General features: G+C 37.8%; 1 protein-coding gene across 3 annotated transcripts in view; it reads right to left on the bottom strand.

Moving 5' to 3' along the window:
- The window catches only part of LOC131677987 (uncharacterized), a 77,043-nt gene extending 53,255 nt beyond the window's left edge, over nucleotides 1-23,788 (bottom strand). For all 3 annotated transcript variants that reach the window (XR_009303517.1, XR_009303516.1, XM_058958098.1), the window contains exon 1: nucleotides 23,493-23,788. Coding sequence is in view for 1 of the 3 variants with exons in the window: in XM_058958098.1 (XP_058814081.1) it covers nucleotides 23,493-23,636 (144 nt within the window). In the remaining 2 variants the exon portion in view is untranslated. The remainder of the gene's footprint in view (nucleotides 1-23,492) is intronic.
- Nucleotides 23,789-24,305: the final 517 nt, after the last annotated feature.

Here is a 24,305-nt window from a genome sequence, read left to right as displayed (position 1 = left end):
TTCTTTTTACTTGGTGGTAAAGCTTTTACGCCGACCCAACACACGTTCAGTAGTTAGACCATTCTACCGATTTCGTCCATCGTGTACCAGAGTGAGGGACTCTGAACAGAAAAGATAAATTTGAATCCTTCTACTCTAAACTCCATCAAGGAGTCCGACATTTGCCAGATCCCCCGGATTCCATTTGAAATGATTACTTTGGGGAGAGGCGTGCTAATGCACTTTACATGATTCCAGGTCTAACTGGTCGTGCTAGATTTCGCTGGTCTCATAACCGCCATATCAGCCCTGCACAGCATGATACGAGCACGTGCTCAGGCGTTTCCTCTGCATCTCCGCACGCGTGGCCGAACTTGTTCAGATACTTTTGACATTAAAAATGTCTTACTCTACTATCTGGGGCTAGGTGTCATTCTAAAATCTCATCTATCTCCCATGTAACAAAACTATGTAAGGTTTGCACGCTTATAACTCCGATATTACTAGATGGACTTTAATCATTCATGCACCAACCGATTCAGAAACAACTAAATTAAATATTGGTAATCATTTAATATCTACGCAGTAAAAATAAACTTCTGGAAATTGGTAAAATTAAAAAAGCCACGAAAAACGGGAAAATTACCATTCGTGAGGCAGATTTCTCAGACAGAGCCGTCAACAGGAAGCACCTTAGTGGCTCAATAAAACACGAAAAGTCATAAATAGAAGCGAGGCGTGTCCGTTTGAATCAGTTGTTGCTCTTATCCCATACGAGCAACATCGTCTCTGGGCGATGCAATAAGCGCTATCGATTTTCGGCAACGTTAGCATTTGCACACACTCGCACCTAAGTAACTAAACCATATACGTTTAGTTTATAAAAAGAGGTGACGCGTACACGTTTGAATCAGTTTTTGTTCTTATATCGAACGGGTAAGATCATGGCTGCAGCGTCTGTACACTACAATAAGCGGTAGACGCTATGCATTTTCGGCAGCATGGCCGTGTACGGATTTTTTGGGTACCAGCACAGAATGATTTGCAAAGTGGGTGGGGTGGTTTGGATTTTTTTACGCGGTTTTCATTTACGCAGATTTTAAAATTTACGTGATTTTTGAAATTTACGCGGTTTTCATTTACACGGCCTGTATCCCCCGCGTAAAAAAAACCTGAGTGTAATTGCATCGGAAACAATCACATTCCCAGCAGAACTTTTTGTTTTCAAATTTTAAACACTTTTGTTTCATATTGCACAAAACGGAAAATTTTAAAAAAGAACCGTCCCAGCAGCAGTTTAAGCGGGTGTTCTTTTTCGATTAAAATTCAAGCCATGCCTTAAGTAGGGTTCACAAACTAACCATTTCAAATACATAAAATGCAAGATCCAAATAGAGACAAAATTATTAGATCATTTAAAAACAATAAATTTGTACTCTTAAATCCAAGTTAAAAGATCATCACTTCTCCCGATTTCTGTTGGAAATCGTGGAATTATGAATCGTTTTCGATATCAATTTTTCAACTGTGAATTTTAACTAATTAAAAGGAATTAGAGATGAACTAATTATGCTGGGACTTAAACACAACCCAAAGAATATAATTATCTTCATCAAACCAAACGAATTTGGAGTAATTGGCAGTAAAAGATACAAATTTATGAAAGCGTCCAAAATAAGGAGGGGTCCAAATTAGGATGATTATTCTATCATTCGTTCATCAACACCGTATTTCTATCTTTTTTGATTGCTGTGTAAATTCAATGTGAATTTTTCTGCAGTCAATTTTATTGGACTTATTCACAAAAAGTATGCTACATAACTTTTTTCGCGTACTTTCCATTCAAATTTAGGTACTATAATTTTCTACCAAATAAAGTCCTAATATTTTTCAGTTAAGAAAATGTAAAAAGTTGATTTTTTTCATAAACATTACATTCTGAGGAGTCTCTTAAAGTTAAATTTCGTGTGAATAAGAATAACATATTATTATATATGGTTACACAAATGAACAATTTTTCAACACTCTTTTCAAAAATATAAAAATTTTACCGCGTTTACCGCATTACCGCGCAGTGCTGTGCGGTAAATAAAGTGCGGTTGCGGTAAGCGGTGCGGTTTTATCATTTTTTTTGCGGTTGCGGTGCGGACAATCCATTTACCACTCACATCCGCACCGCGACGAACCCTAGTCTTAAGCGTTACTGGAATTAAAATTGTTTTCCCAGTTTATCCAGTCAGAGTATCTGTCCTGCCCTATGTATTTAAAACACAATTCTAATCGCGTTTTAAATTATACAACAACGGTTGTGTATACCAATTTAAATTTTAAAATAATCTGTTTTAAATTATGAAAAAACCGCTGTACTGGAGATATAATTACCGTCGTACGGGGCTACTTTGGATATGGGGGCTACTTTGCACACTTTAGTTTTTCAATATTTACTAACAGACGCGCTTTTATTAGTTTTATTATACCTTTGACATTTGTAGACCCATGTCTTTTAAACGTGTTGCATATGCCTTTTGTCATTTTTCTTAACACTGTTTACCAAAACAAACAAAACACTTCAAGGGTCGATAAAAGTGATTGGAGGCTCGTAAAATAAGACTGCTCAACAAAACAGAAAATCTTAAATGTACCGAGATCACATACTGTTTTTCGGAAAGAAGAAAAAGATGAAAAATGGCTCCGTTTTTTTCTAGTACGTCAGTATCGGTTTTCATGAGCATTCAAAGGTTGTAACTGGCCAGCCTAACGAGCTTCCGAGGTAAGTAAGTGGGTGGTTTATGCGCCACTCTCAGTTGAGAGACCACCCACCTGGTTTAGAGCTGCCCGGCCTTGTGAGACCCTTCAGGAGAAGGTTCTGATTTTCCTCAATGTAGGAAGGAAGCAAGCTAGCTGATCACAACCGTCCGAGCCGCGCGTATAATAAACCCGAGAAATGTCTGAAATGATCAATACAAACTAGTTCCGAAGCAAAGATTCTGCTCGCGGGTGTTTTTCATCACTGGCAGAGTCCAATCCGACCAATTGACGAACTAGCGTTCGATTCGAGAGTGGTTCCGGTTGATATCGGGGCCAACCTTCCCAGCAAAAGACAAAAAAGACGAGAAAAGAATACCGACCGAAATAAACTAGACCCCAAAGACTTCACCAAATCACAATTACTACACCTACCGTACGGGAAACCTCATTTAACACAGAACTCATCAAAACATTTATTCCTATTTACAATTTGCGATTTATTCCCATTCTTCGGTTCTCTTTATTCAAGCCTAGCTAGACGCATTTTCCTTTCTATCCCTATCCTCTAGTGTGGCGATATACAGAGCACATTTTGCGTGCTCTCGGCGTGCGTACTGTTTGATACCGTGCGGTGATATTTAGTTTGCAATGTTACTTCGAGCCACAACTGGCAAAATCTGACGGTAGGGTAAGGCCGACTAATGTGACCCCATGCGCATGGACAATCACAACATATATTTCACTCTACTCACGACCTAGGATTTACGCGTAAATGATGGCGGGAGACGGCGATTCCTTCTGCTGCTGTTGCTACTGCTGACACCACGTGCGGTCACCCTTGATCGGACTGGACTGACGACGATGGTCTTCACCGCCGATTCGTGGAACTTACGCTGACGGGGTACTTCCGTCGAAACTTTCGGTCGTCACCGGAAAGTGTAGATTGCTGTTGATGTTGAATCTGCTGTCTTCGAATGGTCCTGCCAAGGCGCGATTTGACGGACGCTGCCTTCTTCCGGCCACGTGTACCGCCGGGACCAACCTTGAGCCGAATCGTGGGGTCAAGAGCGGTCACTAACGAAGAGGTGTGATGTGTCGGACTTTCGACGGCTGCCACGAACCTGTGAAGTAAATTGCCGTCGCACGAGGACAAATCAGCACGCACACATTTTGGTGGTAACCATAAATTATGGGTTTACCTTATATTTTTGTAACAGCGCACACACTAGAATCGCCAAGCTACTGATTGCTATACTTTGCTATGCTTTTCTATTGGGGAGGGAAATTTATTAGCAATTTGGTGAAACAATTAAAGTCGAGTCAATTCACCACACTAAACACATCACGATGCGAACAAAATTGAACCACTCTTCCACTGAAACGATCAAAGTGGTTTATTGGGCTCTGGGAATCCTCAGAATAACCGCGATTTGGAGATCTTCGTTAGCGGATCTGACGCAATATCCACGAAGTGGACAATAGAGACATTTCTAATATCATATTGATCATCCCGAACTTCCCCAGTTTCATGACCGCATCTCATTTCTGCGGACGGCGTCTATCATGCACGGCTGCTGCCTGTCCAAACATTAGAGTGAAACAAAACGCTCTCCCATCAGTGCAAATATTCGTGAAATTGACCAAGGGTCGATGGCCTCTTTCGGCAGCCCAATCCCTCCCCTCACCGGCGGCATCGCTAGACCAGCAAATTAGTAATGGGCACTTGCGAAGAACTGCGGGCACTCATCTAGTTCGTATTATAGCAAGTCTCTTGATGAAGTCTCTCTCGCACTACCGTAGCAACTCGATTTTGCGAACATTTCTCCATGGTTTAAATTAATGATATGGATATCATGCATAATTTAGAAAAATAACAATTTACGCATACGTACTAATATTTACAAATCTATATACATTTAATTATTTACAATTAACGTACTCGTTACAAGGTTTTTGTGTGATGAAAAATGGCGTTTTTCGTTTGTTTCTAGTATGTAACGATCGGTTGTTATAAGCATTTGAAGATTTTTGCGTCTTTAAAAAAGTTGTTTTAATATCATTATCAAAAACTTTACCGAAGATACCAAGCCTCTAAATAATGTTTTGAGTCCCCATAATTATGTCCAAGATAATTAATTACCAAATTTTTTTTTCAAGGTATGCTCTGTATTATGTTGTATAATTCCTTTGAAAACAATGTACCTCCTAAGTTGGTGGTTGCGAAATAATGTGATCTTGGCCGTGAAAAAACTGGTTTCGAACCATTATTTTAGAATTTGACATAAAATGTGTATAACTTGAGAATGGATCTAACTCTTCTCTAGCTCACACAGATTTCGCGTAATTTTACATATGTATTACAGACTTCAACGCCTTATCTTAAATTTATTATATTTAATACTATTTTCTATATTATTATTAAATTCATTATTATGTACATTGCATGTAATATTTACATTATATTCTTTATTATACACTCAAGTTTTTTTTTACGCGGTTTTTTTTGCGCGGTATTTTTTTACGCGGTTTTTTTAACGCGGATTTTGAAATTTACGCGGTTTTCATTTACGCGGATTTTGAAATTTACGCGGTTTTCATTTACGCGGTTTTTGAAATTTACGCGGTTTTCATTTACGCGGTTTTTGAAATTTACGCGGTTTTCATTTACGCGGATTTTGAAATTTACGCGGTATCCATCAATGAGGTTCCCTTTATCGCGGATTCTTAAATTTAAGTGGTCTTCATTTACGCGGATTTTGAAATTTACGCGGTTTTCATTTACGCGGATTTTGAAATTTACGCGGTTTTCATTTACGCGGATTTTGAAATTTACGCGGTTTTCATTTACGCGGATTTTGAAATTTACGCGGTTGTCATTTACGCGGATTTTGAAATTTACGCGGTTTTCATTTACGCGGTTTTCATTTACGCGGCTCGTATCCCCCGCGTAAAAAAAACCTGAGTGTACTTGATAGTTATTGTTTGTGTTGGCTACTGTCTTCTCGAGCTTGCATCCATCCATCCTGCGGCATGTGAACGGTTTTAGATATTTCATTTTACAACTAAGTGTTCTTTTTAAAATGTGGGAATATTCGTTGGAAAAGTTTTGTTTTGTCTGTGGTGAGTATATATTTAACAAATTAAAGAAATTTTCGCCTTCTGCTTCAACAGGGTTCGCAGCCTATTCTCAGTTCACAGAACATTACGTGGTTAGTGCTACAATCCCACTGAGTCCCGATAGGGACTCCAATATTTGATGACTGGCTTATGAGACCCAGTGATACACCCCCTAAACCACCGCACCAGGGCAGGTACTGCTAAAATCATAAAATTTCCATTTCGCTCAAAGTGCCATAGCATCAACATTCTTCATCCGATTTTAGTGATATTAGGCTTAAAATTAACGTAAACATATTATCTGTCATCTTAGATTCTAAAAGGTCCGAAAAAAGATTTGTTATTCTGTAAAAAAGTCAATTAAAAATGAGTAACTTTTAAAAATGATCAAAAATGCACTTTTTTCAAACTTTGGACGCTTGCAGCACTACAAATTTTACATATGATCGACACATATTATATGTTTTTGGAAAGGGTATCTCGGCACCTTTGAACTTGCGTATTGACTACACACCTAGAAAAAATAGTGTAAATTTACGTCTCCTGACCCTGACATATACGAGCATCAAAAATGACTTAGTTTTACGTTTGATTTTAATTTTACATGACGTTTAATTTCGTAAATCATGTAATTTTACTCCACATACAGCGTTTGTTCTGAATGGTAGGAAGTGTAATTTTATGTTACTGCGCATGTAAAGTATACATTTCATGTAAAATTAAACGGAACACGGTAATGTTCCGTCATACCGTAAATTACGGTTTGTTGAATTGTGTCATGTTTGCAATTACGTCAACGATAAAATTCAGATTTTTTGGTGTGTATATTAATTGGATGATTTTGACACGAAATATTGACTAAAAACTGCACTCACGGATCGAATTCACTGCAATTGAGTTAGTTTCAGGCAGTTCATTTTTTTTACCAAAGCTTCAGATAGATCAGATAGAAGTCAGCTAAAGGGAGAAAGGGGCTACTGTGTAAAATTTTGTAAATCAATTTTGACGAATTATAACCCGCATAAATCTGTACCATATGCCAACCATTGTATCAAACGTCGAAAAACCATTTTCAATATGGTTCGTTCAACAATAGATTAACTATTGCCTGGTGTAATATCGAACATAACCAGTGTCGTTTTTCCATGCTCGACCATACAAACAACGGGTCGTTAAGAACAGTCACCATACCAAAATATGCGATTTTCCATATACATTTTGACAACTATATATTCAAGAACTATACAGATTATGGTGGCATGCATATTTTAGATCTAGCGATGTATAAAATATTTGGCGCAGAAAAAAATGTCTTCCCTTTCACATTTCAATTCTATCGATTGATGAAATTTCACTTTGTTACTCGAAATCTTCTGATGAAAGCCTGATTGAGACTAACTGGACTATCGCTTTATCCAACTGAGCTATCACCGTAATATTGCAAGATGAGGATTTTTGATCATGTTAAGCTACAGGTTTTTGGAGCAGCGTGAATAGATATGCGAATAACAAAGCCCACCAGAGCAATAGTAACCTCTAGCGCAAAAGTACAATGTAGTATACAGATCTCCAATATAGGATACACGGAAGGTATTGGAAATGGTAACTAAAATGAGTATGGTAGTATAATAGTTGAATTATAATGGTGGAATGTATCAGTAGTATTCCCAATATGGTGAGTATTATATGAATAGTTAGGAAATGGTTCCGAAGATTTCTGGAATGGTATTTATTTATACGGGAACTCCTTTAATAATCGATGGATTTCTATCATATCAGCACAGATTTATCGTCATCGTGTATATATTATTTAGGCCAAATATGAGCAGAATTGGTTCACACATAAAAAAGTTGTTCATATAGCGTTCAAAAATATTTTTTGTGGACTAGCTGGGGGCTACTTTGCACACTTCTTGAATTCGATATAAAATAAAAATTAACCAGTTTTATTTACTTTAATTGAAATATCATTAATTTATACTGATATCAGAGGCTTTTTCAACAATAAAGCATCACCCATTTATCGCATTTTCTAAAATGAGGGATTCATTTTAATTTAACATTTACAAGGTTACTTGTCAAAAAAAAACTTGAAAAAAGAAAAATGATGAAAAATGCCAATATCAGTTTGTCAGAATATGTCAGAATAGGTTTTGTTTGTTAGAAAGGCGCGTCTCCCTCATTTCAGACCTTTAGAAGGAAACGGGAGGTTTCCTCCAAGTGATTTAGGTTGGCAATCCAATCCATCATCCAGTATTCCAATCGTAAGATACCCTGATGCTTTCCCTCTCTTCCCATGTTATTCCATTTAATCGAATAAATAATATGAATATAGCATCAACATTTTTCATCCCATTTTAGTGATATTAGGCTTAAAATTAACGTAAACATATTATCTGTCATCTTAGATTCCAAAAGGTCCGAAAAAAGATTTGTTATTCTGTAAAAAAGTCAATTAAAAATGAGTAACTTTTAAAAATGGTCAAAAATGCACTTTTTTCAAACTTTGGACGCTTGCAGCACTACAAATTTTACATATGATCGACACATATTATATGTTTTTGGAAAGAGTATCTCGGCACCTTTCAACTTGCGTATTGACTATATTAATTGGATGATTTTGACACGAAATATTGACTAAAAACTACAAAGAGTGCTCAAAAATGAGTTTTTTGAGCAAATCACAAAATCGCTTCTTTGAACAAAAAAATGAATATTGTTTTCGTGTTCAGCGACCCAAAATTAGTCTAAAAAATACTTTTTCTTGAAGCTCCATTTTTCTTGTAAACTAGTGTAATTGAATAAATAATATGCATATACACTCAAGTTTTTTTTTACGCGGGGGATACGAGCCGCGTAAATGAAAACCGCGTAAATTTCAAAATTCGCGTAAATTTCAAAATCCGCGTAAATGAAAACCGCGTAAATTTCAAAATCCGCGTAAATGAAAACCGCGTAAATTTCAAAATCAGCGTAAATGAAGACCATTTAAATTTAAGAATCCGCGATAAAGGGAACCTCATTGATGGATACCGCGTAAATTTCAAAATCCGCGTAAATGAAAACCGCGTAAATTTCAAAAACCGCGTAAATGAAAACCGCGTAAATTTCAAAAACCGCGTAAATGAAAACCGCGTAAATTTCAAAATCCGCGTAAATGAAAACCGCGTAAATTTCAAAATCCGCGTAAAAAAAACCGCGTAAAAAAATACCGCGCAAAAAAAAACCGCGTAAAAAAAAACTTGAGTGTACAGCAAAACAAAAATAATTAAGTGATAGTATTTTATGTGTGGCTTCAATAATAATATTAACTTGCGTAAAATGCGTTGTTTTCCTAGGTTGATACACGGAGCACGTTGTTATAGTAATCATATCTCATCTAACTAAAAGAACTAGAATCAGGAATCAGTAGCGACTGGTTCAAATAGCACGTTCCCCATGTTGATCGGAGATTTGTGCTTAAAAGACAATTATCAAAATTCACGTTGAGAGGAAGTTCCAAACCAATATTCACCAAACATATCTAGTGCTCGTGAACAAAAGGAGTATCTTCAACTCTTTCGTAACTGCTGTGAATTGCGCTGAACCAACAATAGTTTCTCCGGAATTTCCCCTCAATGTGGATTTTGACCCATACCAAAAGTAATTTTAGTATGGGTCAAAATCCACAGAGGAATGCGCAACGCTGCCTAAAATGATGCCATCTTCTTTGTTTCTGGCACCCATAATTTTTGCTGTAACTTTGAGTGACTTCAACCGAGTTACACAATAAATTAATATGGAGTGAATTGAAAACCCACTGTTTCGTGGCTTATAGCACTCTATTCTTGATACTATTTCATGTAATTTATTTTTCATTGTTACAAAAAAAGCATAATAAACTGAATACAGTGTCTTGTTTCGACGATTGAAATATTTCGCCATGATATTAACTAACTAATACATTTCTTGCATGTTCTCCGAAAGAAGAATATTTGTTTACTTTGCACGATAGGTAGCCATCTGACTGTTCGATAGGTAGATTTGGGTTCGCTCTGTGCGAGCCTTTATATCATAAACAAGGCCTTTGGCAACAAGTAGCCGCTAGCCAGTAATCGATATATGAACTTTGCGTGCACCTATGGGTAAAGTAAAGCACAGACTAACAGACATAACACTATGAGGGAATTCCCTAAAAAAAAATCGATCCGACAATTTTCCCAGAACACTAGCTCCACCTTTTATTCACAGTCCCAAACAATTTATTTACTGGTGGGTTACCCCTTAGGTTTGGGACCAATTTTTCACTAGTGGTCTATCCCCCACATGCTTGTTCATATGTCAGTGGCGCCAGTCCCAACTACAAATATATTTAAAATGACCGTTAAAGCGGGCGAAGCTTTGTTTTTGATTGTTATGTCTGTTAGTCTGTGAGTAAAGTTGAATCGGAAATTCTGGTTGCTTCTAATTCGTATTCGTAATTCGTATTCCGGCTGATTTCCCGAAAAAGCTTAATTGTGTAGTATTCCGGCGCCAATAACACAACTAATTCTAATTACAATCGGTTGTATCGCTGGAGCTGAAATACTAACTACAACTACATCTACTTCAAGAAATAAACATTAAGTGCGTACCCTGGAGCAAATTCGTACACATGAATTTGTGGCAAGTTAATACAGATATATATTAACTGAATTCAACATTTTGTCGTCGATACGGTAATTGTAAAGATGGAATCAAATAATGAGTTATTGCTCAAAAATTATAAATTTGATTCCAATTTATCAATATGGCAAATGACATATCACGGAATCTTGCTTTCAAACAACGGTCCTGCGGGGTAGTGCCAAATTCCTAGCGTCAGCGATAAGAATTTTTTCATAATTCTAAGTAGCGTACTGTGTCTCCAACTTTTAATTCAAACAATTTGAAATTCTATTAGATCTTCGCCTGTCAACTGCATTAGCATCGATGCGATGAGCTGAAGCGACAATAATGTAATGTAATGCTCAGATGTGCTCTTTTGAATATCATCGATGTATTTCCCAAATCAGTCTTCGAATTGTTATATTTGTTTGTCTGTGCTTAGAACGAGCCAAAGCATCATCAGGTGTTTGCCATGGCCTGACACGGGTCTTAATCATAGGTAGGTCAAACAGTGGAACGTTCGAAAATTTTTGAACGTGACGTTCGCTGCTTACCAAATTGGTCATCAAATCCACATCCATGTATCCACAGTTTGCATAAAATTGTCGGAGTAAGTCAAAAACTATTACAACGAATTAACAAAAGTGGCTATCCTAGAATTATAGGCCATTTCCACATTGTTCGACGCGGAATACTTCTAGTAAATTTATAATAAACGTCTTGAAACAAGCAATTTCATTGTCCAACAATAAATTATAAAGTTAATTAACATTTCGTGTTACTGTTTCTAAGAACAATATTAGAAATGTTAAAATGTATTAAAAATATCATTTTTATAAGTTAAGTACAACCACCAAACCCCGTCTACTCCCGCCCTCCCCTTATTTACAGACTAAGTGAATTGAATTCCAAGTGCATTCACGTTCATGCATTTCACTATACTGCCTATGATCGCAAGTCAGTCCCATGAAGATTGGAAATCCCATAGAAAACGGGGCAAATAAGCGATCTTGGGTAGTATACAGTCGTGATTCGCTGGTTGGGCCAAAGCGTTGTCCAACTAACGAATTTGATTCGCTAGTTGGACCGACTGACAAATGTCAAAAACTCTCCAAAGGAGATGTTGGCAGTGTAAATGCATCTGTTCTTATCTCTAAATATTGTCAGATTGATTGCCAAAGTAAATTTGGCACGAGATTTTGACGTTCAGATGCTTTTTAGTTGGACAATGGTCCAACTAGCGGAGGTCCAACAAAAAGCGGTCCAGTTAAAAAGTGTCCAACCAGCGAATCACGACTGTAGACCACAACACAATATTATCCCTCGAAAATATGATGAACCACCGGATGAAATGAGATGGTGATGATATAACAGGTGTGATCTGTGTCCTGCCATGCGTACCTATTAGCAATTAAATCCAGCGTTTTTGAACTAAGCGCTGCAGAGTGTGTGATAAACCATTATCGTTGTGATCTTCTTTTTACTACTGGTCCTGAATTAAAAACTTTGCGCGAGAAAAATACACGCATTTTCTTTCTTCTCGAATCTTAGTTTCCCCACAATCATCACCATTTGTTCGCAGCGATTTTCGATTTTCGTTGGACACTATCATTAGCTTTCGTATTGGCCTCCACATATAAAAATTTTCGGGCTTTTACAAGCTTCAAAGCCAATGAAATTCCGCTTCTTGCTAGCATCCCATCAATCGGATCCTGGGACACATCATGCCCAGCTTGACATAATGCTACATCTTCCAGTTCAATCCAAGCTGCTTATATGCAATCATTTTTACTTCCACGCAGAAAACATACAGCATAATCAAAACTGTGGGTAATTGAATACAAACAAATACTGTTCATTGTATCAAACGACAAAATAATTGGTGTGAATCGAGGTTTGAAAGTATATTTTCATTAAAGTTACAATAAACTTTTAATTTCAATAATTGTTTTAATTTCTGTAAACTTTAAAAAAATGTTATTGAATTCAATCAAATAATTTATTGTCTCACAACCGATAGTTTTATTTATTGAGCTCAATCCATAATTTTATTTAAAATAAAAATCTTTCACGAGTCGAATCAAAATTCACGCAGAACACTTCTGCATAACATTTATCGCGAGATCCTATTTTTTACATTTTCCTTTGTTGTGCCTCCTTTCTGCGAATAGCAACGTTGGCGTCGGTTGGAAGAAGTTACCAAATATAGACACTCACTGTAAACCGAAACGATAAGTTTCCATTTCCCAACCTGTTTACCAACTGCCGGTGCGGTGTCGTGTTATGATGACGGTTAGGAAATTGCTTATACCCACGCCCGGTGCTGATAGTCTAAGTAATCTTTTAGATTTTAAAGGTGACATTTCTTATCGATTTTTCGATCATTTCTCGAAAATCTCAATGGTGAACCTCATCATTTTAATGATTCGCCTGAAAGAGCTGCATAATTCGTTCTTTGACATGATGTACTTATCCTTTCTTGTTTCCATATGTTTGGGTTATTAAACTTGAATACCATTGATTTTTTTTCTTTGGAAAGCCAAGAAAATTTCACAGAGAAAAATGTAATAATGCCATTCAGTTAAGTGGATTTAGCATTCTTTTAGAAGTAAATTAATATAAATTTAGTGTTATTATTAGCATTTTCATTAATTTTCTTAAAAAGTGCATCTCAGTAAGTTCAACAATTCTCGATTTGACTCCATGCCATTAACTCGTATCATTTCGACACAAAGTTATTTTCGTCACATCATTCCGTTTGTAAAAATGACCATCTTGAACCAACTGCACCTGTGGTGACGTCAGGCTGTGTTCACTATTTAATTGCAGCGGAATGAAAAAGGTAGAGATAGTGTCACCTCACCTAAAGTGACTGTTCGGAATAACCCCCAAAGTGTCAAATAACAAGTTAGAGAGATATTAAGAGGTTTTTATTTGTGGATATGTGCAATATCTATATGTACACTCAAGTTTTTTTTACGCGGTTTTTTTTTGCGCGGTATTTTTTACGCGGTTTTTTTTACGCGGATTTTGAAATTTACGCGGTTTTCATTTACGCGGATTTTGAAATTTACGCGGTTTTCATTACGCGGATTTTGAAATTTACGCGGTTTTCATTTTCGCGGTTTTTGAAATTTACGCGGTTTTCATTTACGCGGATTTTGCAATTTACGCGGTATCCATCAATGAGGTTCCCTTTATCGCGGATTCTTAAATTTAAGTGGTCTTCATTTACGCGGATTTTGAAATTTACGCGGTTTTCATTTACGCGGATTTTGAAATTTACGCGGTTTTCATTTACGCGGATTTTGAAATTTACGCGGTTTTCATTTACGCGGATTTTGAAATTTACGCGGTTTTCATTTACGCGGATTTTGAAATTTACGCGGTTTTCATTTACGCGGTTTTCATTTACGCGGCTCGTATCCCCCGCGTAAAAAAAACCTGAGTGTATACTGAAAGCTCTTTTTAAGCCTTGTTGAAAAATATATTCACTCATGGGTATATTTAAAATCACCTTAAACACAAAATGTTTAAAATTAAGAAAATTTACTTAGTATGCTCGAAAACAATATCGCCCTAAACTTCTACAATCCAAAATGTTATACAACAAAAGCACGTTGGACAATGTATTTCACAGTACTTGAGAAACAGTGCCATATGTCAAATAGAAAAGGAGAAAAAGGGACTTATCCCAACCGCCAACTAGCTCCGGCCTCTCTTAAAGACCCGTTTTTTTATCAGCATCATGGTGTATTTCAGGTTGACGAAATGGGGACATTGACTAAATCGGGACATATTTTCTTTCTTTATAATAAGCCGTAGCTCTTAAAATATTCTTCCCTTGATGTAGTCTGATAACTATTTCTGATTATTTAACATAAATTTCTCTTCAAGGGGTCTTCTAGAGTGAATTTTAAAAAAACATGATTTTTTTTTATTTTTGCATATTTGGATTTGTCCTTATCTCAAGAAAGGATTAACTCGAATTCAGCCTTGTTCGTCTGCTACAGCCCACCATACATATTTTGTTATTAGGCTGACAAAATCGGGTGCTGATTCAATCTTCAATGTATTATAATAGATAGGCCATATTCGAAGAAGCTTTCGGTCCCAGTAAAGTTCAGCCAGAAATGAACTGGAATTATTCTAACTAGAGCGTTGCCAACATTTTTCTCAAAAAGACTGGAACCTTTCTTGAAAAAAAAACTCTGGATTGGAAAAAACTGGATGCTCGGAAAAGAAATCTTATTTATCCTTGTAATGTTTAAGTCAACGATTTAATGAACGTAATTTTAAGTAAACGCGTATGTTCTATACCTTTTACTGAACAACCGACAATGTTTGATATTGTTGTCTAAATTAAAAAAATATTAAAACATTCGAATTTGATTGTAATGCGGCCCATACACGATACGATCTGTCGTACAACGTGTTGTACGACCAGTCGGATAGACTGTTGAAACGATATGTCGTACGACCGATTCGCCACACACGGTTGTAACTGCAGTACGACAAGTCGTCCAACCAGTTTGACGTTTTTTTTCTTTCATTGTAAAAAAGTAATGCAATCACTATGAAAATCGACTTCCTAACCAAGGCCCAGCAAAACGAGTCTCATATACCACTCGATTCAGTTCGCCGAGTTAGGCTAATGTCTGTGTGTGCGTGTATTTGAGAGTCTATCCTAAGTAGCACTTGCAACATGTTCTAGAAAAACAACCAAAGTTATTTATTGCATTACAATCACAACATAATTGCAAAAACGTGACTGTTGCAAGTGTGAAACACAGCTGCTACACATTACATCGTAGTTATTTATTTGTATTGCTAATGTTTTCTGAAACAATATAATTTGACACATATTACGGGTGTTTTTTGCAACACCTGTGTGACTTTTACAATTCTATGTCAACACTACGTTTTTGGAACAATAACCCGGCCTACCGATAACTACCGATAAACTTTTAGTGACCCTACCAATATTTGGGAATTCTATCTGGCCACCCTGGTCACCAATACAAAGACAAATAAAATTTGTGAGACAATGGTCCTACAAATGTAACTATAGCCTCCAATCACTAGGTTTTCATTCAAGTTAGGTCTTAAAGAAATATTAGAAGAAAAATTTCACACTGTTAGGTGGGTTTTTTATGGAAAATGCGCTCAACATCAATTATTTAAGCTTCCAAATTTGTTCTGATCTCATCCTTTTACGTTTCCGAAATAAAATTCGAATGGTGTATTAAAATTATATTGAACAATAAAAAACATGCTGTAACTATTAAAGCATACAAGACAGACACTTGGTGTCTTCAGTAAAGATGTTGGCAGAAAAGCTATAAATTTGCAGAAGCCATCATCTCAATATAATCACAAAGGCATTTTTTTTAAATATTTCGCTTATAGGGGGATTAATATGTGAAAACACAATACCAAAAGAAAGACCATATTACATCCAACAAATTCTCCGAAGATGCCATTGACCTCAACTTAACCAACTCCATTTTTACTCATTCAAACAATATCTTAGAAACTAAACATCAGAATCAAAAACAAATCAATAGCGTGCTGTCTGGGTGTTAGGCCTTTTAATTGAAATTGGTTTGGATAAGATCGGTTCAGCCAATGCTAAGAAACACGAATGAGAGTTTGCCACCTACTTACTATTGCACATCCACACATACACACACAGTCCGAGTAGATGTCGATAAAACTGGGAGTTAAACGGCTCAAGAAAGCGGGTATCAGTGTCGGGAGAAATTCCTCCGTCGAAAAACTCAGTGAGGTAGGGTGAGTTCACCGCTGTGGACTATCCTAGAAGATCGTAATATCGCTGGCAGCTTATTGACAATCGGAAATCAGTAGCTAAACGGCTTACTGAGACAAGAGCAAAATGGTGACGTAATAGATGGAGAAGAAAAGCAAGAGAAGAGTCGAGAGCTAAATGGACTCAAAGGACGAGCCATTTCATACATCAAGTGAGGTTCCAAGATAGCTGCGGAAAACTCGTGAGCAATAGAAATAGGTGCGAAGAAAGCACAACGCCCTCTCTCCCACAAAATAATACCTTGATGCAGTTCCGTGGGGAAGAAGGGCGAACAAAGAGTAATGAGTGTTGTAGTGGTAAGGTACGAAAGAGAGCCTCACACAGCACCAATACACTACAGGCCAAGCTTTTGAATCTTTTTAAACCTTACTATAATAAACACAGAGAGAGCGAAACATTGATCCAAATCTTCGAGCTAAGTCGATTTCTATATAATGAAAAGTCTTGAAAGTTTGAGCGAGTTTTATGCATTTCTTTTATGAGAAATGCAAAACAACATAAATAATAGCATGAGGAAAGTGCCAATCGAGCCTATATATTCTAATAATAGTAGGCTGGCTAACAAATTACAAGATTTTCTATGCCGAATATTATGATAAGTCAACGTACAGATCTTCTCAATCGCAACTATTACCGACTTTCCTCTGTCATCGGCCTCGTTCTGAACTGTTTTACGATTGATGAATTATAGTTATCTGCTCTTTAAAAAATGTTTTTTCGATTTCTCATAAATTACATGTAGTACAGCAAATTAGTCTTTTCATGTTGCTAGTGGTTTTTGAAAAACGTCCAAATAACAATCAAATGGAAACAGTTTTGCGCTTATATTTACACGTTTACACGTAACGATAAAAAATTGAGAACTAATTCTAAAGTCTCACTTGTCGAGAAGAATAGATATTAATTATATAAAGCACTACATCAAATCTGCCTAAAATACTATAATCGGGATGTTTACATTGAATCTAGGTGCATCAAGGATCAATTTTATATATAATTTTGAGTATAACCTACCATGATAACAGTAAAAGAAATGCACAATTACATCACTAGGTGAATTAATCTGCACGACAAACGAAACAGATTCTCTGGCGAGTTTGGCAGAAAAAACATATACCTACAAATTTTCACTCATACATACAACTGGTCGTACGACCAGTTTTTAAGCATGTCAAACTACCATACGACTCGACCGGGTTGTACGACAGAGGCGAAAATTGTTCAGGCGGTCAAATCGTACGACCAATCGTATCGTGTATGGCCTGTTTTACAATCATTGCACCGCTGGAAGATTGCGAACTGAGAGATCTTCTCTTCGTGCTCCATAACATATAAAATTCAAAACAAAACTATTAACACTATATTCGTCATAAAAGGGGCTTGTTGTATGCGCAATTTGCTGTTATAATGAAAATGTTGATAAAAGGCCGTATTTGAATGAATTGTAAAGAGTTTTTTTCATCCTTGGACGCTTTGCAATAGTTGCTATACGTTTTTACAAGGGGTAGGTTTATTTGTTTATTTGTTTATTTGTTGTACCGTCACCAACAGACCCCTTGGCCCCAATGGTGGTTACTTAAACTAATTACATTTCAGAATACGAATTATTTTAGTTTTTATCGAATTCCTTGTCAGGTTGAAGTCAAACGCCGTGGCCACACTGTTAAACACACGCTGGAGTCCGGTAACAGCGCCCTGGCGCCCATAGTTAGTTCTCCTGAATGGGACTCGCAGAAGAGAGTTATTGCGCAGAGCTCGAACGCGAGCTTGAAGATCGAGGCGTCCGAGGATTGTAGGGCAATCCACCCTGGCAGACAGTAAGTCCGAGACGAACAGGGCTCGAGAGCAGTCCCTCCGGATGCTTAGAGTATCGAGCTGTATTAACTGACAACGGTTTTCGTAGCTCGGCAGCTGAAATCTGTTTTGCCAAGGAAGATGTCGGAGTGCAAAGCGTATGAACCGGCGTTGGACGGCCTCGATTCTGTCGACACCGTTCTGGTAGTAAGGGTTCCAAACAGCAGAACAATATTCCAGTGTTGAGCGAACCAGCGCACAATAGAGAGATTTTAAACAGTATACGTCCTTAAAGTTTTTCGCTATTCGGAAGATGAACCCAAGCTGTCTTGAAGCCTTATCCACAATGGATGATGTATGTGGTTTGAACGTTAGTGCCGAATCCATGATGACTCCGAGATCCTTGACGTTAGAGTGTCTTGGAATACTCGAGTCGAAGAGATGGTAGTTAAACTGAATCGGATGGCGTTTCCGCGTGAACGTAACGATTGAGCATTTGCTCGGGTTTAAAACCATTCTGTTTAGATCACACCACGTACTAAAGCTGTCCAATTCCCTCTGAAGAAGCTCGGCATCGGTTCTATCCCGTATTTGTTGAAAAATTTTCATGTCGTCGGCAAAAGAAAGGCGGGGTCCTTGTAATTTGATGTTGACGTCATTAAAGTAGAGGAGGAATAGCACTGGACCGAGATGGCTTCCTTGTGGGATGCCGGATGTAGCGAAGAATGGTGTAGATAGACAATCCTTAATGCTGATTTGAAGTTGCCTTCCATCGAGGTAGGAACGAAACCAGCGCAGAAGTTGTCCATGAATACCGAGTTTGTCCAGCTTCGCTATTGCGATATCATGATTGATTTTGTCGAAGGCCGCAGATAGATCCATGTAAATAGCATCGGTTTGCAATCCGTCAGCGAATCCATCCATTGCATATGTTGTGAACGAGAGCAGGTTAGTCGTTGTCGATCGTTTAGGCATAAATCCGTGTTGATCGTCTGCAATGTAGTGTTTGCAGTGAAAGAAAAGAGGGTCTAAGACAACCAGCTCGAATAGTTTTGATACTGCACTTAAACACGAGATTCCTCGATAATTGTCAATGTTCGATTTGTTTCCTTTTTTGTGAACTGGAAACATGTGCGCTGCTTTCCAGCAGGAAGGGAATGTTCCAGTATTGAGTGATAGCACAAAGACTCGCCGAAGTGGTTCAAGAAGCCCGCTGATGCACTTTTTGACAAAAATCGAAGGAACGCCATCTGGACCCGGGGAACTAGATGCTTTCAGCTTGGAATTTGCTGCAAGAATGGCAGCATTATCGACACAAATTCGGTTGATGGTTCGTCCTAGAGAAGGAGTTAGATTTGAAGCGGCAGCGACTTGTTGTGGGGAAAGGTTCTCGTCGGAAAAAACGCTTGAAAATTTGTCGGAAAACAATTGGCAAATTTCCTTAGTGTCGGTGCCTAAAACTCCATTTAATGACATACAAGATGGTAACCCGGATTCTTTTCGCTGCTCGTTCACATATTTCCAAAACGACTTGGGCTTGGATTTCAGTTGACGTTCGACGTTTCGCTGATATCTAAAAAAGGCACGTCTGCTTTGCTGTTTGTATTCGTGGTTGAGTTGAAAGTAGTGGTTTCGTAATGCAAGTGTCTTATGCTTCGAGAACTTTTTAAATGCGGCTCGTTTGGCAGTTTTTAATCGTCTAAGCACTGTTGATTGCCAGGGAGGGTGTTGATTTGTGCTGACTGTTCGTTTTGGCACATGACGGTCGATTAGGTAGTTAAGAATATTAGAAAACGTCATCGCTGCTTCGTTCGCGTCATCATTGTTAAGATTTTCGTCCCAGTTTATATCCAACAGCGTGCTAACGATGCTGTCGTAGTCAGCGTTTTTAAAATCGTAGACGATAGAGCTTGAGACGTCTTCAAAACTCACTCCTAGGTTACCAGCGAGTACAAGATGTAGTGGGGGATGTAATAGGTTAGAATTTTGTGACAAAATGCTACGAAGAGGAAAGGAGGGGTCGAAAATCGACGAAAACAGCATTTGTGACGACCCCTTGACAAAAATGTTTCGATATCATCTCGTATCTGAATATGATTTTTTATGGATTTTGTAGCAATGAACGTATACGTATAACCATGATTATTAAATTTAAAATTTTAATTTTTGGATTAATCCCGAATTATTTTAGTATATAAAGAGTTTTTGATGACTCATTTGACCAATTGAGCTCTCAAACAGAGGTAGGGTTACCGCCTCTAGTGGTACTTTAACCAGCAGAGTTTTACTGAGCAGGGGATAGACTTCAAGAGACACATGGGTATGCGTTGAATTCAATTAGAATTTCGAGTTAAATTGATCACTCGACAGAATTTTGGAGCGCTTCCATGGCTTTTTATTGTATAAAATGCTTAAAAACAAATAAATATGAACTCTTTTATTTCTTATGTAGCTCATAGGCACTAGGAGGAAAAATATCTTATTTTCTTCACATTCACCGTAGTTTGGTAAAGCACTCAACTTTTCTGTGCCGTTCACATTTAGTTGCATGTTTTTGCATTTGCATTTTGTTGATTTAGTTGAGTGTAGTACTTTGCTTCCTCGGATATTCACAGATTCTAAAAGCACCAGCCACTCTCGCTGTGAAGGATAACCCGAGCGAGCTTTGGTCTGCTCCACAGTAAACAAGCACGGGGAGTGAAATCACACTTCAGTTTCTTTCGAGAATCTGCGAGGAACATTGATCCATTGAAACGAAGGTTCAATGGGGTAAAGTAAACCCAAATGGCACTTTTAAAATAATATTTGCCAACGCCAAGAGGGCCCTCCTTAACGATTTGGGCCTGCAACCCGAGGATGATGTTTACGAGGACTGGGTGCTGCACGATGCCTGGTAAAGAAAAGGGTAACGCAAAATTGCAAAATTATCCAATGGATTCTTCCCGGCGAATTCGGATTTACCTGAACGAAGACACGCAATTCGCCTCCAACAACCGGTGTGGCAACCCTAAGCAGGGTTTTTTCTTTCAATAATTACTTTCGATAGTAATCCAGCACTTTCGAAAACAGGAAATTTTATAGAATTTTAAATAAAAAAAAGATTTCATATTGGAGAAATTTGAAGACAACTTCATGACTTCTAATCAAACCATTTAATTGTTTAACCCTTACAAATCCGATCATATTTTTGTTAAATTAAATTTTCATTTTAATTTTTGAATTAATCTCGAATTATTTTAGTATATCAAGAGTTTTTGATGACTCATTTGACCAATTGAGCTCTCAAATATTTTTGTTTCGATTATAGACATTTTAATCTTAAGGTCATTCGCTTCTTCATTCAGGCTAGGAATTTTCCTATAAAAAATCTCTATTCCTGTGTGCGGGGTTGGGATTCGAACCCAGGTGAGCTGCGTACAGGGCATTCGATGTACAACTTCCGCTATGCCCGCTCGAGTCTGAACTTGTTTCGACGTGAGAATTAGGTTTGTATAAACATAGTTGATATCAAATATTCAGTAGTTTAGAATTTTCGCTATTCTAGTTACCGCATACACAAGATATTGAATTTTAAGTTGCTTGCTCAAATAATTTTTTGTCGAAAAAGTATTTGTCAAAATTTTAGTCTATGTTAAAAATCCGGGCCCCCTTCAGAACTCCGGGCCCGGGGAGAAACACCCTGGTCCCCTCCCTCTCGGCGGCCCTGGTAATGACATTACTAACGCCTCGTGTACGGGGCCCTAATAAGGGCCCTTACATGCGCAATAAGTGTCATTACTAAGTAGTGTCATTACTGAAATTGTATAGGGACCCTTAAGTGGCCCTTACACGAGCAATAAATGTGTCATTACTAGATAGTGTCATTACTGGAATTGTATGGGAATTCCATCATTACTCGCCTTACACGTTCATTAAAAGTGACATTACTGCTTAATAATAACATTACTAACGCCTTGTGTACGGGGCCCTTATAGGGCCCCTTACACGAGGCGCTAGTATTGTCATTACTGAGCAGTAATGTCACTTTTATTGATCGTGTAAGGTGAGTAATGACGGAATTCCCATAAGGGCCCCGTACACGAGGCGTACTGTATAGTAATGTCACTTTTAATGAACGTGTAAGGCGAGTAATGATGGAATTCCCATAAGGGGCCCTTACACGCGCAATAAAAGTGTCATTACTAAGTAGTGTCATTACTAAGTAGTGTCATTACTAGAATTGTATGGGAATTCCGTCATTACTCACCTTACACGATCATTAAAAGTGACATTACTGCTCAGTAATGACATTACTAGCGCCTCGTGTAAGGGGCCCTATACAATTCCAGTAATGACACTACTTAGTAATGACACTTTTATTGCGCGTGTAAGGGTCCCTATACAATTCTAGTAATGACACTTTTATTGCGCGTGTAAGGGCCCCTTATGGGAATTCCATCATTACTCGCCTTACACGTTCATTAAAAGTGACATTACTGCTCAGTAATGACATTACTAACGCCTCGTGTACGGTGCGCTAATAGGGCCTATAGGGCCCCTTACACGAGGCGCTAGTAATGTCATTACTGAGCAGTAATGTCACTTTTAATGATCGTGTAAGGTGAGTAATGACGGAATTCCCATACAATTCTAGTAATGACACTACTTAGTAATGACACTTTTATTGCGCGTGTAAGGGCCCCTTATTACACGCGCAATAAGTGTCATTACTAAGTAATGACATGAATTGGAATTGTATAGGGACCCTTACACGCGCAATAAAAGTGTCATTACTAAGTAGTGTCATTACTGGAATTGTATGGGAATTCCATCATTACTCGCCTTACACGTTCATTAAAAGTGACATTACTATACAGTAATGACATTATTAACGCCTCGTGTACAGGGCCCTTATGGGAATTTCATCATTACTCGCCTTACACGTTCATTAAAAGTGACATTACTACTCAGTAATACATTACTAACGTCTCGTGCCCCTAATGTTTTGAATAAAAATGGCACACGTTACTCTAACCAACGGTGATAATAGAAATAAGGCAAAAACAGGCCCATTACCCTAGGTATATTTTTGCCTCTAGTTTGCCCGGTTTACTCATAGGAGCTATGGCTAGTTAAGCCGACTGAGACTGAGCGGTATTTTCGGTTTATTTAGGCTAAAATACACCGTTTTGGCAAACATCCGCATTAAAATTGGACCTCTATCACGAAAGTCTCTAAACTAGACAATTACCACGATTCAAATTAGAGTCCGTTGTCACTGGAGCCGGAATACTAACTAGATCAAGCCAGAATTCCAGCTGAATTTTACTGCACTACAATCCAACTGCATTACTGCTACTGTTTAAGCTGCAGTATTTTGTACCGAAGAGAAACATTACCTAACTTAATATATACTTACTTTAACGGGAAGATAGTTGTTTATTTTTTGTTCTAGCTCGTGCTCGTTCCCTTCCGACCCATAGATAAAAATGACTGATCTATGGATTTGCGAGCAAAGGCGACACAGAAAACCAGTGATGCAGGCTTCCTCGAGGCTCCCCATTGTTCGTAAATAAGTATCTATCTAGATCTATTTACTCGTATGTTTGTGAAAAAACTATAATTTTCTAAAAACTAATTCACTACAGTAAACTTTTCATTATTTTGTTGTGACGAATAAATCGCTACTCGTGTGACAGCTATCTCGTTTTTTTATTCTTGTACCCCACTAAAAAGACCATCTACACGGAAAAATAAAACAACCCATAGAATAAGTTATTTTAACATAAATTTGAGTACTTTTGAGTTTTGCGTCGAATTCGTGCTTCCCGGTCAAACCATTCGGAATTTGATTCGGAATCCTGAATGGAGTCAGTATGGATTCCAAATCAAATGCAACAACCGATTCTGAGTCGGAATCGGTTGTTGCATTTGATTTGGAATCCATAATGACTCCATTAAGAAATCCGAACCGGTTCCGGAATGAGTTTAACTGGGTTGCAGCGAAGACTCCATATCAAGAAGACTGATATCTCTTTCCTTCCCCCATACAAACGAGAAGCGACAGAGGTTACAGCGCCTCTATTGGAAGAAGGGAGGAAGCTTTATGTAAAAATGTATATGTGTGTGTGCATCACTATGGAAAGTACCACCTTTACCCGCAAGTGGCGTTGTTGTTACTGTCTCCGGATTCTGGACAGAGTTGCCAGTCTTCTTGATATGGAGTCTTCGG

This window comes from Topomyia yanbarensis, chromosome 1 (genome assembly GCF_030247195.1).
Source record: "Topomyia yanbarensis strain Yona2022 chromosome 1, ASM3024719v1, whole genome shotgun sequence".
Taxonomy (NCBI): Eukaryota; Metazoa; Arthropoda; class Insecta; order Diptera; family Culicidae; genus Topomyia; species Topomyia yanbarensis.
This window is presented reverse-complemented; position numbering and strand designations above follow the sequence as displayed.